The sequence below is a fragment of the Panthera tigris genome, chromosome C1, assembly GCF_018350195.1.
Source record: "Panthera tigris isolate Pti1 chromosome C1, P.tigris_Pti1_mat1.1, whole genome shotgun sequence".
In the NCBI taxonomy this organism is placed as follows: domain Eukaryota; kingdom Metazoa; phylum Chordata; class Mammalia; order Carnivora; family Felidae; genus Panthera; species Panthera tigris.
In genome coordinates, this window is record NC_056667.1 from 148,058,405 (window position 1) to 148,075,546 (window position 17,142).

Here is a 17,142-nt window from a genome sequence, read left to right on the forward strand (position 1 = left end):
TGATGGGTCAGAGCCTGGAGCCTGCTTCTGATTCTGTGTCTCCCTCTCTCTCTGCCCCTCCCCCGTTCATGCTCTCTGTCTCAAAAATAAATAAACGTTAAAAAAAACAAATTTAAATGTATACATCTGTGAACCTTGGCTCTGGAATTTCATTAGTATTAGAAGCAAAAGTAAAAGAGCTTGATTTCACTGGCCAGAATGGGGAAAACGGAGGAGGATTTTACTGAATTCCAGTGAATAAAAGAAGCATAAGGCATTAATCTTCCCTATTTCCTTAAGCCTCTATAGGGAAAATCACTATGATTTTTCCTGGTTTTATTTTTAAGTTTTGTTTGTAATTTTGGTATACACAAGTAAAAGAATCCCTTACTACAAAGATCAGGACTTAACCTCAGACCTATGTTAATTTAAATTCAACAACTTGACTTTACTAAGCTCAGAATATAGCAAAGACCATTAGCTGTCCCCAGTACTTAACCTCAGCGTTTCTTTTCTGGTATATTTATTTTTATTTTGTCTCATTTCATTTCACTTCATTTCATTTCCATTTCATTATTTCATTTCATTTCATTTCCCTCAGTTTCTTATATAGCACAAAATACATGGCCACCAAGCTAACCTGTTTTCCAGTCTTCTAGTAACTTCTGGATAATGAGCTGTGAGCTGAAGTGAAAGGTGCAAAATTGCCTTTAAAAGTACTTTCAAAGTGTGTTCCCTGGATTATACTTCCCCTTTCCCACTGGCTAACGTGTACTCAGCCATCTTTAATCATATGAACAATGGAAACAGCCTAAGAAGAAGAAAGCAACAAGACAGAAGGATCCTACATGGAGCCATCATATCACACTTGGATTGTTACGAGACAGAAAACAAACTTCTATCTTGGTAAGCCATTGTTAATTCAGGTCACTGTACAGCATCTGGGTCAATATTCTAAATAATACCACGGGTTACTTAAAATTGCCTCCATGGTGAGACCTGAATTTTTCCTGGCCTCATACTGCTATATTTAGTAGTTAACTCATTCAAGATGGGGGTGCCTGCCTGGCTGACTCAGTTGGTAGAACACGTGACTCTTGATCTTGGGGTTGTAGGTTCGAGGCCCACGTTCAGTGTAGAGATTACTTAAAAATTAAAAAATCATTCAAGATGTACTAGCATAAGGATAGGTGTCTCAAGATACAATTTATTTTATATACAGGTTTTTTCCTTCCTGCTGTTCTGTAAGTACTTGCATGACACCTGTGACTACCTTGGCTTGAACTCTGGTAGGAATCTAGAACTTTCTCATTGTGGTGGCTTAAAGGTAGTTGGTAGGGTATTTTAGCAACAGTTACATAATGAAACATCAAGTATAAAAAAAAAATCTGGCTGTAAAACTGTATGTGCAGTATGATCTCAGGAGTTAAAAAGCAAGAAGTCCAGAAAGGTTTAAGAATTGGAGAGGCCAGACACACATCTGTAGGGGAAGCGTTCAGGGAGGACCTGAAAACAGAATGTGTGGTTGAAAGTCTGTAGGTGGAGGAGCAACGCCCTGAGATCCTCTTCCTACGAAACAGTACTCAACCATCATACTTTCATTATATACCTTTGCTGCCCTCTTTGAAAGTCGGGTTCTTAGAGGAACTTTTTTAGATTCACATATAAGTGAAATCATATAATACCTCAAGGTATTTTTAATTTCCTCTTTGATTTCTTCATTGACATTGTTTCATACCATGTTGTTTAGCCTCCATATGTTTGTGGGGTTTGGGGATTTTTTACTTTTTTTTCTCTCTTGTATTTGATATCGAGTTTCATACTAGCTATGTTGTTATCAGGAAAGATACTTGGGGTGCGTGAGTGGCTCAGTCAGTTTAGCGACTGACTCTTGATTTTGGCTCAGATCATGATCTCAAGATTCCTGAGATCAAGCCCCACTGTCAGCACGGACCTTGCTTGGGATTGATTCTCCTTCCCTCTCTCTGCTCCTCCCCTGCTCACACACATGCTCTCTCTCAAAATAAATAAACATTTAAGAAAAGATGCTTGATATGATCTCAATCTTTAAATTTATTGAGACTAGTTTTGTGGCCTAACATGTGACCTAAAGTGAGAATAGTCCATGTGCATTTGAAAAGAATGTGTATTCTTCCCTTGGGTCTGTGTGTATCTATTAAGTCCACGTGGTTTAATACGTTGTTTAAGGCTGCTGTTTCCTTACGGATTTTTTGTCCAGATGATATATTCACTGATATAAGTGGAATGTTAAAGTCCCCTACTATTATTGTATTACTGTCAATTTCTAACTTCATATCTGTTAATATTTGCTTTATATATTTAGGTGCTCATATGTTGGGTGTACAGATATTTGTAACTGTTATATTCTCTTGTTCGATTGATCTCTTTATGATTATGTAATGCCCTTCTTTGTCTCTTGTTAACAGTCTTTCTTTTAAAGTCAGTTTTGTCTAGGGGTGCCTAGGTGGCTCAATCGGTTAAGCATCTGACTCTTGATTTTGGCTCAGGTCATTATCCCAGGGTTGTGGGATTGTGCCCTGCATCAAGCCCCATGTCAGGCTCTGGATCAGCTTGTGACTCTCTCTCCCCCACTCTGCCCCTTTCCCCTGCTTGTGTGCTCTAAGTAAATAAATAAGTAAATAAATAGTCTGTTTTGTCTAAGTATTGCTACCCAGCTTTCTTTCCATTTCCATGTAATATCTTTTTCCATTTCTTCACTTTCAGTCTATATGTTTCTTTAGGTCTGAAGTGAGTCTTATAGGCAGACTGTAAATGAGTCTTGTTTTGTTTTTGTTGAAGCTCTATGCCCAATGCGGGCTTGAACTCACAACCCCAAGATTAAGAGTCGTATGCTCTACCGAGTCAGCCAGGTACCCTAGGTAGGGGTCTTTTTTTTTTTTTTTTTTTTTCAAATTTATTTAGTCACCCTTTGTCTTCTGACTGGAACATTTAGACCATTTACATTTAAAGTAATTATTGATAGCTATGTATGTACAGCCACTTCGTTAATTGCTTTCTGGTTGCTTTTGTAGTTCTTTCTGTTCCTTCTTCTTTTGCTCCTTCCCTTGTGATATGACTTTCTTTAATGTTATGTTTGGATTCCTTTCTCTTTATTTTTTGTGTATCTGTTATAGGTTTTTGGTTTGTGGTTACCATGAGGTTCATACATAGAGCATCCTATGTATACAGCAGTCTATTTTAAGTTGATGGTTGCTTAAGTTTGAACACATTCTAAAAGCACTACATTTTGCTCTCTCCACATTTTATATCTGACATCATATTTTACAACTTATTTTGTGCATCCCTTACCTAATTATTGTAGATATAACTGACTTTACTACTTCTGTCTTTTAATCTTCATACTAGCTTTATAAGTGGTTGATCCACTACCCATACTAGGCGTTTCCCTTTACCAGTGCATTTTTTTCTTTCAAAATCTTCTTCTATTTATGTTTTTTTTTTCTGCCTAACGGAGTCCCTTTAAGGTTTCTTGTAAGGCCGGTTGAGTGGTGATGACCACATCTCTGCCCCTCCTACCCTTCCCAATGTGGCTTTTTCTTTCCATCTTTATCTGTGGAAGAGCTGCTCTGCTAACTCTAGTCGTGCTCAAAGAGAGTTGATCTGTAGATCGTTATAGCCGGGCCGGGTCCATGGGCGGAGTTGAGCTCCGGATCCTCCCACTCTGCCATCTTGATCCTCCTCCCTCTTTTTTCCTTGCATTTCTGTGTTACTAACTGGAATCATTTTCCATTTGTTTGAAGAAATCCCTTTAGTGTTTATTTAACTACAAGTCTATTACAAACTCCTTCAGTTTTTGGGTTTTCTGTAAATATCTTTATACTGCCTTCATGGTTAAAGGATATTTTTGCAAATACGGAATTCTAGATTGTCAGCTTATCTTTCATTTAAGATGTCATTTTGTTGTTTTGGCTTCCATCGTTCCTATTGAGAAATCAGCTGATTGTTGCTCTTCCTGGCTTCGTTCAAGATCTTGTCTTTGTTTTTTAGCAGTTTGACAGTGGTATGCTTCATTTTTATTTTACTTATTTTTTAATGCTTATTCATCTTTGAGAGAGGGAGAAGGTGTGAGAAGGGGAAGGGCAGAGAGAGAAGGGGACAGGATTCAAAGTGGGCTCCATGCTGACAGCAGCGAGCCAGATGCAGGGTTCAAACTCACAAATCGTGAGATCATGACTGATCCGACTGAGCCACCTAGGATCCCCTCTTTTTTTTTTTTTTTTTTTTTTTTTAATCCTGCTAACATTTCATTGCATTTATAGAATCTATGGCTTATTTTCAATGGTCTCTTTCAGAAAGTTCTGAGCCACTATCACTTCAGATAATGCTTCCATTTTCTCTCTCCTCTCTTGCTGGGACTACAATTATGTTTATGTTAGACTTTTCACCATGTCCCATATGTTCCCTTTGCTCTTTTCTATATTTTTAATACTTCTGGCTTTCCATACTATAATCTTGTTCTTTCTGGTGTACTAATCTACTCCTTAGGTTTTAACAAATCTGCTGTTAACACTCATCTATTCAGTTCATAATGTCAATGCTTCTTCAGTTATAGAATTCTAATTTGTTTATACTTTTATAGATTCTGGGTCTCTGTTAAAATTCTCAATTTTATGATCTATATTCTTAAACTTATTACAGTTATTTTAAAGTCCATTTCTGATTACTCTAATCTCTGGGTTGCCTCTTGGTCTATTTTTGTTTCTTTTCCCTTTTGGCCTGTTTCTTATTCCTTGGTACATGACTGGATGTGTTTTGTTGTTGTTGCTGTTGTTGTTTTTTATTTTTTAAATCAATTACCAGACACTGTGTAGGAAAAAAAGTAGAGGCTCTAGATGATGTTATTCTCCTCTAGAAAGGACTCTAGTGGGAAGCTTGGGTATTGACATTTTAAAAAGAAGGAAATAACTTGAGCTACAACTCACAGGATAAAGGAGTTTGCCATATACAAAAATAAAAAGAGAAAGAAATTCGAAAATAAAGGGAATATCATAAAAAGCACCCAGTAAAGGAGTGAAATATTTGTTGTATTAGTGAAGTAGACAGGTCTCTCCCTCCTACCAGATAATATTTCATGTATTAAGACATGAGAGACAAAACAGTCATTTCCAGAATGAAACTCAAATAGAAAGTCACAAGGGCAGGTACTATCAAATGCAAATTTTAACTTTCTTTTCCCTTTTTTTTTTTCTTCTCCTACTTTCTTCTGATTCCTTTTGCTGCCCTTTCTTTCTCCTTATAAAATTAAAAAAAACAAAAAACAAAAAACAAAAAAAAAAAAACAACCTTAAATGGAAACAGACTCCATTACCCTATTTGATGACACCTGAGAGATCTTTACCTATCACTGGAAGTTCTTGGATCACAGGTTGAGAAATGCTGTTGTATTATTTCTAGTCAAAGCTACACATAGTATTTTCTACTGATAATAAGTAACTCAAGAATATAAAAATAGTTTTTGCAATACTGTTTATATGGAATAAAGGAACTCTATTAAGTACACAAAAATATAATCAACACCCAGTAATGTAAGTTTACAAATTACTTCTTTGTACACTTGTAGTTCTTATGCTTTATAAATGCTAATTCTGCTTTCCACATCATCTATTGATTAAAGTATACTCTCATTTCGGAGGCAGCTCATGTGTGAATTCTCTTGTGAAGTGTCCAAGCCTCATCTTCCTGTATGTAGCCTCTTTCTCCTCTGAACTTCTACAGGACTTTGCACTACACTACATATGAGAGGCCTTTTTGGTTTCAAGAACGAAAGACTTGTTCAGGTTACCCCAAATGATAGACATGATAAGGATACACGGGATAATAAGAAATCTGAAGATTCTATCTCAGCAAATAGGCTTCATAGGGTTCTTATACCAGGAACTCCCTTGAGCTGCTACCCAGCCTAGAATAGTCATCCTTCATCCCTCTTTTGATTAGTTGAGGTTAGGGCAGTAAGGATAAAATGGCACAAAACATGGGGACCTATGCATAAGAACCACAGACAGCCATTCTTCTTGGAAAAGGGGCTGTTACCCTTTGATGACCGACACTCATTCATATAGCACTGATCAAATCCTACTTTGTATGATAGTTATCTGATATTTACCCTGTTTTCCCAATTGGACTGTTAACTGCATGACAACAGAGACCATTTCTTTATTTTTTCCCAAAGTTTATTTCTTTAGAGAGAGAGTATAAGTGGGGAAGGGGCAGAGAGAGAGAATTTCAAGCAGGCTCCACACCACCAAGTGCTGAGCTGTCAGCACAGTCTGACGTGGGGCTCGAAATCACAAACCTCCAGATCATGACCTAAGCCCAAGTCACTTAATTGACTGAACCACCCAGGGGGCCCAACAGAGATCACTTCTTAAATCTAACTGTACCCTTAATAATAACTATCATAGTGTCTTGTACGTAACACAAGATAGCATGCAAGGAACTAGGACGGTGCAGGGTTCTGATTAAGCACATTAAGCTGTGGAGAAGTCTGGTTCTGACTGCATGACCTTGGATATGTTACTTAACCTTACCGTGCCCCAGTTTCCTTTTTTGTAAAAACGGGGATGATAACAGTACCTACTCTCAGGAGGTTATTGTGGGAAAGTTGTTCTAGGTGCTAGGGATTCCACAGTGAACAAAAAGGAGAAAAAATCCTTCCATCCTGGTAGTTGAGGCAGATACACAAAGGCAAGATATGTTAGATGATGTTTTATACTTAGAGGATACATTAGTAATCTATTTTTATGTAATAAATCAATAGCTTAAAATGGCAAAGAAAACACAAAACACCTTTATTATCTCACACAGTTTCTCTGGGTCAGGAATTTGGAAGCAGCTACCTAGCTGGGTGATTCTGGCTTGGAGTTTGCCATGAAGATGCGGTCAAGCTATTGGCCAGGGCTGCATTGATCTGAAAACTGAACTGAGGCTGGAGGATACGCCTCCAAGAAGCCTCCTTTATATGGATGGTGGGTTGATGCTCATTGTGGGGAAGAGGCCTCAGGGTGGCTTGAGGCTCCTTATGACATGGCAGATAGTTTCTCTCAAAGCAAATGATTCAAATGAGAACAAGGGAGAAGTACAATAACTTTTATAATTCAGCCTTGGGAGTCACACTCTTACTTCTGCAATGTCCTATTGGTTACACAGGTCAGCCCTATTCGGTGCTGGGGTGAGCTACACAAAACTATGAATACCAGGAGGAAAGAATCATTGGGGCCATCTTGGAAGCTAGATAGTGATAAGCACGGAGGAGCAAAGCTAAACCAGAGAAGTAAGATCCTGAATGTAGGTCAGGGGTTAGAAATTTTAGAAAGGAGTCTAAGAAAGATCTCATTATAAAGGTGACATATGAAAAGTCTGCATGAGCTGAAGGAAAAAAAGCCATGTGGAAATCTAGGTCAGATAGGGAATAGCAAACATGGGCCCCTGAGATGGGAATGAGTATAGTAATGATAATGATAACTGGAGCAACTCAAAAACCACTGCTGAATAATTACATAAGCAATACATGGCAAAACAAAAAATTTAGAAAGCTACAGACAGAAAAATAGAAAACAAACTGTTCACTTCCTCAAAATTTTCAACTGCCTCCTACTCAGGCTCATTTCAGCATTAGCAGTAACCCCAGTTAATTCAGCACTGAACCCTTCCTCTCATGCTACAAGTCAGTGTGTGCCCCAGAAACACGTTTTAAGCGCCAAGAAAGGTGTTCGAGCAGAAGCTGGATAGCTCTTATGCAGAAAGCTGTTGAGGTTTAAGCACTTCATGAGCAGAAAGCTAAGCTAAGCCTTCTTCCATGCTGTTTATCTTTGCAGTAACCCTGTTATCATTAAAAACCTGACTCCCCAAAATACTGCCAGAAGTTTTCAATTACAGATGCTGTAATATTTTCTATACAAATATATTTCAACAATGCACACACACACACACACACACACACACACACACAGCCTGCCCACAATGCTCTTTGCAAAGTACTTTTCTGTTACTCTTACTTCTTCACAGCAGCCTTGAAAGATAGGTTATTAATAACTTTATATTATGTGACTCTTTATGGATTTTATAACTTTATAATTCTATTGACTCAATATATACAGAAATTTAGGAGCCTGATGAAAACTTGAGCAGCTTGTACTTATGATTCCAAAAGTTTCTACATAGATCCTCTACCTAAAATTACCATGTGCTAAGACAATAAAACGGCACATCTACAGGAATATTTGGCATTATCAGTCAGTTCTAGTAGAACTCTCTGTTCCCTTATAATTTCTCTTCTTAAGCAACCAGGCACAGCATAAGAGGAAGTGATCCTTGGGAAATACTTGTTCTGAATATTAACAAAGTGAAGGCAAGGACTGCACTTTTCCCCCTGGTCAATAAGAAGACCTTTGCTCCTCTCCATTAGGATATGAGTCGTGCTTCCGTACCTTCCGTAAGAGCAACTGTGGTAGAGTCAAAGAAAGAAGAGGAGCTGTTTATTTATTATGTATGAAGGCAGGAGTGGGGTTCCAAGTCCCTGACTAACCCAGAGGGCCTGTGGCTGTACTCTGGGCTGCAAGATCTCCCTGAATCACAAGGAAATTCAGCCTCTCTGACTCCGCCTCCATATCACCCTTAACCCAGCTTCCAAGATGTCCACCTCCATCATCCACCCTCCAGTCCCATCGCAGAAGAGCTGTCATGAGATTTATTTATAGAATGGGGGTGCCAGTGTTACTCTGCACCTTTCTCGGTGGGCATCACTGGTCCATTTTCTTATAGATTCAGTTTCAAGATTTGCTCTCAAAATCTGAAATAACCCACACACACAAAAATAAAATACTTGATACGTATCATAAAAAACTGTAGACGGGGCACGTGGGTGGCTTAGTCAGTTGAGCATCAGACTTCATCTCAGGTTATGATCTCACAAGTTTGTGAGTTCAAGCCCCACACTGGGCTCACTGTTGTCAGCGCAGGGCCCACTTCAGATCCTCTGTCCCTCTCTTCCTGCTCCTCCCCTGCTTGCGCTCTCTCTCTCAAAAAAAAAAAAAAAAAAAAAAGTGGACAATGACCCTGTTGCAAAACTGGTTTTCAACACACAAGCACATTTTTAAATGCTTCTCAACAATGATAAAAGTCTTGAAATAATACCTAACTGTAATTTCACTTTCTTCTTTTTAGAAGAAAAAGAAACATTTATTAATGTTTCAAAATTTGCAAAAATATACCTGAGATAATTTCCCCTGAAACATCGCTGTGCCATCTACAAGGATTAGAAAAAGTCACATCAATACATGAAGATGATTTCACGCTTTGAATTCAATTATGAGATCAGTTCAGGAAAGAGGTAAAGTAATTTGAAAGAAACTGAAATCCCATTATCACCCTTACTTTTTAAAAAGCATTCATTTAAAACTTTTGGTCCTTTTATTATAAACTAGACAAAAGTACAGAGACACAACTCAAAACAAAAATTCACAAGACAGTAAAGTCTCTGTTATTATGTATCTTTCTTCAGTAAGGGGACAACAAGCAAGAAGATGATGAGTAAACAAGATGCATTTGGATAGTATTAAGTGCTTTGAAGAAGATAAAATATGGGGTTGTGATATTGAGAATGTGGGGCGTTCAGGGAAGGCCTGAGGAGGTGACATATGATCATACAGAGATTTGAATGACGTGGGCGGGGGCAGCCATGCCAAGGATAGGGGAAGGGGAGGGCAGTCTGGCAGAAGAGCCAGCAGGTGGTTGAGTCCCCAGGGGCTCAGTATGGATAAACAGAGTGAACAGCAAGAACGGTAAAAGATAACGTCAAAAAGAAAGGCAGGGGCATGGGCACCTCATCTAGGGCTTGTAGCCCATGGAAATTCAAAATTAGTAATGTAGACTGATCCACAGAATGAGGACTTACTCTGAATATGCTTATTCACTCACCTCATACCGCCGATGGGAAATCATTGACCCAATAAACATATACTGATCACATACTGTGTGCAAAAAGCACCATTATAGAAGAACTTTCTAAAAGGGATGCCATGGGACCTTACTCAGGAATTTACACAATGTGTTATTTATTTTGATTTTCAAGATAATAACTAAGAACATAAGATCACTTATACTAATAAATTCCAAAATAACAGAGAACAATAACAATGATTTCCACTTCAACGTTAAATTTACACTGCATACAATATGAAAGGTGCTTTTCTGTTAAGATCTTGCCATTCAGCTAATTCTGTGATAATCTTGAAAAGCTCTTTCTTGACTTAGTTCTAAGTCTAATGTAATTTTCTGATGGTGTTTGGATAGAAGATTGTGAAGTATGATGAAAAACATGGTTTTTTTCAGCCCTGTATCAACATGTATGTATATGTAATCAGTAACCACAACTATCCAAACCCACATAATGTGGCACTCATGATGTTTTCTAATTGCAATAATCACCCTTCATTTTGTATGAAGAGAACAGAAGGAAGGAAATCAAGATTTGCCATGCCTGCAATAGGTACAAGCCATCGAGTTCTCACTTAATGCTCATGATGGTCGTTCGGGGTATTATCTCCAAGTGCAATGAGTTGGACAACTTGATCAAGGCCATACAATCTGTACCTAACTCCAAAGTTTATGCTCTTTCTAAGTTAATCCTTACAGCCTCCTGACTGATAGAGGCTGGTTAATTACTAGCATTAATTTATTCAACATGCCCTTCTTAAGCTTTGAAAAAGCCTAGTTAACAAGGAAAAAAGAACAAAATTTTCCAAAGATAGCTTGTCCTCTATTACTGATCAAAAACAACCTCTCTGAAAAGACAGATATCAAAATCTAGAAATAGATTGTTTTAAAAATCTGACAGGAAAAGTATGTTTTGACTAACATGAAGTATGAGGGCATGGCAGCCCGGAGGGTGGGTTACACAGGCGTTTAGATGTTACTGGCAAACATAATGAGGGTGTGTAGGGGAGGGCGGGGTCACGAAACAGTCCAGCCTTGTCTTACTAAAAAATAGGCTCAGTGTGAAGTATGAAAATCGGCACATCTTGTTTCTGCCCCTCCAAAGGCAGCAGATGGCATAACTAGTCCTAAATGCTGATCCACAAGGGCTCTCAGGAAAGCAGCTTTGATGCTGAGCTGCTTACTCTAGCTGCCTCCAACACTGAGATCCGTTCAACTATTTCTGCCTGTCAGCAGGCTTCCAGGAAGAACTTACAAAATGGGAGAGAAATTCAGGGGGAAAAACCCCAAAAACAAAAAACAAAACACGAAACCAAAAAAAAAAAAAAAACCCACTTGCATAAGCATTTTATTTAAACCCACACAAATATTCCCTTGGTTCTTGTTTATTTTGCTCTTTAATTCCTGGAACTGTTTAATCAATAGTGTTTCTGGATGGAAGTCTTCCCCCCCCCCATTCAATTTTTTTGACATGCTTGTATAAAAAACTTGTAAACTAAAAGCTTGTAAACAAACAAACACCCCACATATTCAACGGAATTGTCTATTTTCCTCCGTAGTCATTTTGGCAATGACTGACTAATCACGTGTGATTTTTACGGATGACCCTTGCACAACAGCAGAGCAGACTTAAAGACTTTTTAAAATCACACGACGTAAGACGAATCTGAGCTTAGCCTGTTCACGTCCCACCGCGATCCAGGGGTTAGCTGGCTGAACTGTTTTCCTGTTTCAACAACTTGAACACCAAGCGGCGGGACAAACAAGGCGGCGAGAACGTGAGGGTCTGCTTCCTCCCGCCTCCACCCTCCGTCCGCAATGCGCAGAGGGGAAATCTCCGCAGCTGACTTCCCCGCTTCTCATTTCGGCCCCAAATGGCCCTGAAGCTCCCCAGGCGTGCGGCTCTAAGTCCCTCTGCTCTGCCATCAGACAGCACCCCCGTTTGGGAACCCCTCCCCGCTAGTGGGGTCTGCGCCGAGGCTGTGCGCACGGTGGGCGAGAAAGGGCAAGCTCGGGTCTTCGACGGGCCTTTCCCTGGGGCGCGCTCTCGGAACCCGCTGCACCAGGGGGCGCCGGGCGGGGGCCGGGAGGTGACCGGACGCAGGGCCCCGGAGCAGGGGGGCAGGCAGGAGGGCGCCCGGGGTGGGCGCGCAGAGCAGAGTAGGGCTAGACGCCCGGTCGGGAGGCCGCGCCTCCGGGCCACCCTCGGGCGGCCAGCGGCTGGAGCTACACCACCGTGCCGGGGGTGAGGGCTACCGCCCGGGGTTTGGCTGCCGGGAGGAGGAGGGGACGCGGCAAGGGGCAGCTCACCAGCGACGGCGGCGGCGGCGAGGCCCAGCAGCGGGAGCAGGAGAGCCGGCAGCGCGGCCCGGGGCATGACGGCGCGTGCGGGCGCCCAGCTGCGCTCCTCGGAAGTGCGGGGCGCGGCGAATCCCGCCCACGCGGCTGGTCTCAGGGGGCGGGGGAGAAAGGCCAAGGGGGCGGAAGGGGGCCCGCCGGGGGCTGACCCGGCGGCGAGAGCCCGCCCGTGCGCCGCCTCTGCGAAGTCTCTGTTGTATTTGGAACTTGTCCTTTGAACTGGAATAATTTCGGACTCTCAAAAATGTTGCAAGAGTCCGAAGAATTTCCGTAACCCTTTAGCCAGCTTCTCTAAATGTTAACAACGTGTATAACTCCAGTAAAATGGTCGAAGCCGGGAAATTAAAACTGGTATAATGCTATTAACTAATCTTCAGCTTTTATCACCTTTCGCCAATTGTCCCTTTAACGGTCTTTTTTGTTGTTGTTCTGCGCGCGTATGTGTGTATGTGTGTGTGTCCTTTTCTGTTCTAAAATCCAGTCCAGCATTATACATTGCATTGAGATGTCTTCTCTCCTTAGTCTCCTTTAATGTGGGACAGTTCCTCTGTCATTGTTTGTCTTTCCCCCATCTCGTTTGAAGAGTACTGGCCATTTTGTAGAATGTCCTTCAGTTTTGGTGTGTCTCATGTATCCTCTGGAGGGAAGTTGGAAGAACAGGATTCAGGTTATGTTTTTGTTTCTTTGGCGAGAGTACCACAGAAATGATGTGTCCTGCCGAGGAGAGACACCATGTCAGTATGTCTTATTACTGGTGATGCTAATTTTGAACACTCGGTCCAAGTGTCTGCCAGATTCCTCCTTTGGATCTAGTGGTCAGAAACCTTTTCAAAGGCTCCTCCCAGTGGACTGTGTCTCTCAGACAACTTTCATCTGTTATCAGCTTCAGGGATTGAGGACTTTAAACTATATTTGCACAGCCCCTGAAAGGAACGAACGCTGCCCATACCTTGATCTCAAACTTCTAGCCTCGAGAACTGTGAGACAATAAATTTCTCTTTTTAAAGGAAAAAAACAAAAAAAAAAAAAACTGTGCTTGCTGTAAGTATAATCTAAGCAGCTATGAACTGACTGGCGAGGCATCTAGAACCAGATAACACAAAGCACAAACAAGAGCCAAGTAAGACTGTTTGTTTAAACCCCAGACATAGCTTCATGTCTTCAGTGAAACACTGCTTTAAAGTCAAGTCTAAATTCAACAATAAAAACACAAACAACTCAATTTACAAGTGTACCAATGATCTGAGTAGATATTTCACCAAAGAAGATTTTCAGATGGTAAAAAGCATATGAAAGCACTCAACATCATAGGTCACTAAAGAATTGCAAATTAAAATAAAAATGAGATACCACCATACACCTATTAGAATGGCTAAAATCCAAAACACTGACAACAACTGTTGAAGAAGATGAGGAGCAAGAGGAACTCTGAATCGTTGCTGGTGGGAATACAAAATGGTGCAACCGCTCGGAAGACGGTTTCGCAGCTTCTTAACAGAACTATTTATATCCATCCTCACCATACAATGCAACAATTGTGCTTCTTGGTATTTTCCTGAACAAGTTGAAAACTTGCACACACACAAAAAGTTGCATACGTATGTTTATAGCAGCTTTATTCACAATTGCCAAAACCTGAAAGCAACCAAGATGTCTTCCAATAGGTGATGAACAAGCTGTGGTACATTAATACAATGGAATATTATTCAGCACTAAAAAGAAATGAACTATCAGGTCATTAAAAGACACTAAGAACCTTAAATATATAGTACAGTATTAGTAGCTGTAATCACTATGCTGTACATTAGACCTTCTGAACTTACTCATCTTATAACTAGAAGTTTTTGTCCTTTGTCCAACATCTCCCCATTTCTTCTACCCTCAAGCCCCTGGTAACCACAACTCTGCTCTGTTTCTATGAGTTCAGCTATTTTTTATTTCATATATAAGTGACATCATACAGCATTTGTCTTTCTGTCTTACTTTTTTGTTTTTGTATTGAGATATAAATTGACATATAACATTATATTAATTTCAGGTGTATAACATAATGATTCTATATTTGTATATGTCATGAAATGATCACCATAGTAAGTTTACTTAACATCCATTGCCATATATAATTATACATATTTTTCTTAAAAAAAGAAAAAAAAATATTTTTTTTGCTTGTGATGCTGACTTATTTCACTCAGCATAATGTCCTCGAGTTTTATCCATGTTGTCACAAATGGCAGTTTCCTTCTTTCTCGTGGTTAAATAATATTCCACTATGTGTGTATGTGTGATACAGGTATCTATACATAATTTATTTTATCCATTCATTTATTGACAAATAACTAGGTTCCTTCTATGTCTTGGCTATTGTAAATAATCCTGCAGTGAACAGGGGAGTACAGATATCCCCTCAAGATCTTGTTCTCATTTCCTTTGACTATACACCTAGAAGTGGGATTGCTGGATCATATGATAATTATATATATATTTTTTCTTTTCTTTTCTTTCTTTCTTTCTTTCTTTCTTTCTTTCTTTCTTTCTTTCTTTCTTTCTTTCTTTCTTTCTTTCTTTTAAAGTAAGCTCTACACCCAATGTGGGGCTTGAACTCATGGCCACAAGATCAAGAGTCTCATGCTCTACTGACTGAGCCAGCCAGGTGCCTCTGGTAATCCTATTTTTAATTTTTTGAGGATGGGTCCTCTTCTTTCTTCTTCACAGGCTCCTGTTCCTCAACTTCAGTGAGGTAACTGAGGACAGGTAGAGGAAATCGATCAATTTTCCTGGTTGTCATCAGTACAAATGTATGGCTTTTAATTTTATCTGGGTCCTGTATGCCTTTTCTATGATCCTTTTATTTGTCTTGGTCATTGTCCTCCCCCATTCTTCTAATCGGGTATTGCAAAATGTTTTATTAACACTCTTCAAACTGAGACCCAATTTGCTACTCATGTTTCTCAGTAGAAGATCTTGCCTTCTACTCCATAGAGAAAGGGGGGCCATCAGGTCTAGACAAAAATTTTCAAATACTTTCCTGCTCTCCCTTTCTCTTCCACACAGGTCTTCCTTGTGTGGCCTCAGAGAGGACGGCAGTCTTCTCTGTCCCATCCAAACCCGGTTCCTTTTTCTGTGGGCTTCGACCTGCTCTTCTCTATCTTCCCCAAGATCTTCTCCTATGACTCCATCTCTCTTCCCTGCATCATTAATTTCTCTCTGCCCACTCTTTGTGGATCTTTCGATTTGTTTTGCTTTGTTCCTCTCAGTTTCTAATCTGTGAACCTCTTTCCCTCCTTCTTTGGAAAAAAAACCTTCTTCAACCCACCTTCTCCCTCTTCTTTCCTTTTCCACCATACTTTTCAGAATCTCACGTTCCCCATTTTCTAATTTCCCTTTCACTTTGCAGCTCACTCTGGATTCTGGCTCCACTCTGCTACATTTCCACTGGCTTAGATCACCAGTGTTTTCCTAATTTCTGGAGTCCAGTTTTATCTGACTTTGTTTCTCTATTGCTTAGCAATTGGAAGAGAGATGGAGTCCTGGGAGAAGATCTTGGGGAAGATGGAGAAGGGCAGGTCTAAGCCCATAGAAAGAGGAACTGGGTTTGGATTGACTTGATGTTACATTGCATTAAAAGGGTGAACTTGGCCAGTGAACTTACCCCCTAGGGCTTCCCAAACTGTCAGTCCACATAAGGTTCCTGGGGAAGGTCCCTGGGCTGGGCATTGCTGAGATCCCTTTTGGCCTGAGATAGGTAGGAGGCCTAGATAATTTTAGACCAAAACACAGAGGGAGTCCTCCTCTGTATTTCAGCTCCTGTAGGCTCAGGAGTGGGGAAAATGGGATGAAGAGGAAAGGTTGATGAGGAAGACCAGTGAAGAGCCTGGTGCAAACAATCCGGGGAGAAAAAAAAAAAATTATAAAGGCCTGAATTGAAAGAGCTGATAATGGAGACAGCCACTCTGTGAGAAGCCTGAGATAAAACTGACTGAATTGTTGAATTAGGGAGATGAGAAAGAGATGATTGGAGGATGAATTCTGAATTTCTAGCTTGGGGGAAAAGGAGTGTAGTGTTTTCATATTGATTGAACGAGAATATACGAGAACTTAGGGGAAATGGAAAAAAAATTTCTAAACTTCTGCTTCTGATTAATTTAGCTTGGAAAAAATATATATTTAGTACACATATACTAAATATATATTTAATATAAAATAAATATACTAATATATATTTAATATAAAATAATATACTAAATATATATTTAATATAAAATATATATTTAGTACACATATACTAAATTTGCTGAAATGTAGATAATTGTAAGAACATTTTAATTTAGAACATGCAGGGAATTAGAGGTGACTTTGTATGGATGATGAGGTCTAGTCAAAATAAGTCTTTGACATCTAGCTAAAATTTGTTTTCTTAAACAAGATAAAATTATTGAACTAATAACAATTAAGTCTTCACTTCCCCGAGAGGGCTTTAGGATTAAATGAACCTAAGATAAAGGAATGTGAATCTCTTTCCATAGCATAAATTTAGCAGTGGCTTGAGGATTTGGGGTTACCAACATTATGGTAGTCATTTGCAGAAGACAACTGCCAGATAATGGCAACATCCTGCCCCAGGATCGGGGAGGGGAACATGCTGTGTGTGGGGAGAAAGACGAAAAAGAGGATGATCAATGGTATCACTTCCACATTTGTCCCCTGTACCTGATCATTAGGTGCATCTACTTACTTTTTTAGGTACCCGGTTTCAAGAGATCAATTTTGTCAGACCGCATGTGAGGGTTGGATTAGCTAGGGAAGACTGGAAAAGGCTGTCTTCATTTC

General features: G+C 39.9%; 2 protein-coding genes across 2 annotated transcripts in view; one reads left to right on the forward strand and one right to left on the reverse strand.

Annotated features, from left to right (window-relative positions):
* Positions 1 to 17,142, reverse strand: part of LOC102951351 (lymphocyte antigen 75) — a 133,669-nt gene that overhangs the window by 15,853 nt on the left and 100,674 nt on the right. The gene's annotated exons all lie outside the window — the stretch shown is intronic.
* Positions 88 to 12,253, forward strand: LOC122240933 (translation initiation factor IF-2-like). Its single transcript, XM_042994544.1, has 3 exons — positions 88 to 885; positions 9,184 to 9,349; positions 11,514 to 12,253. The coding sequence occupies exon 3, from the start codon at positions 11,829 to 11,831 to the stop codon at positions 12,201 to 12,203; it is 375 nt and encodes a 124-aa protein (XP_042850478.1). The 5' UTR covers positions 88 to 885; positions 9,184 to 9,349; positions 11,514 to 11,828; the 3' UTR covers positions 12,204 to 12,253.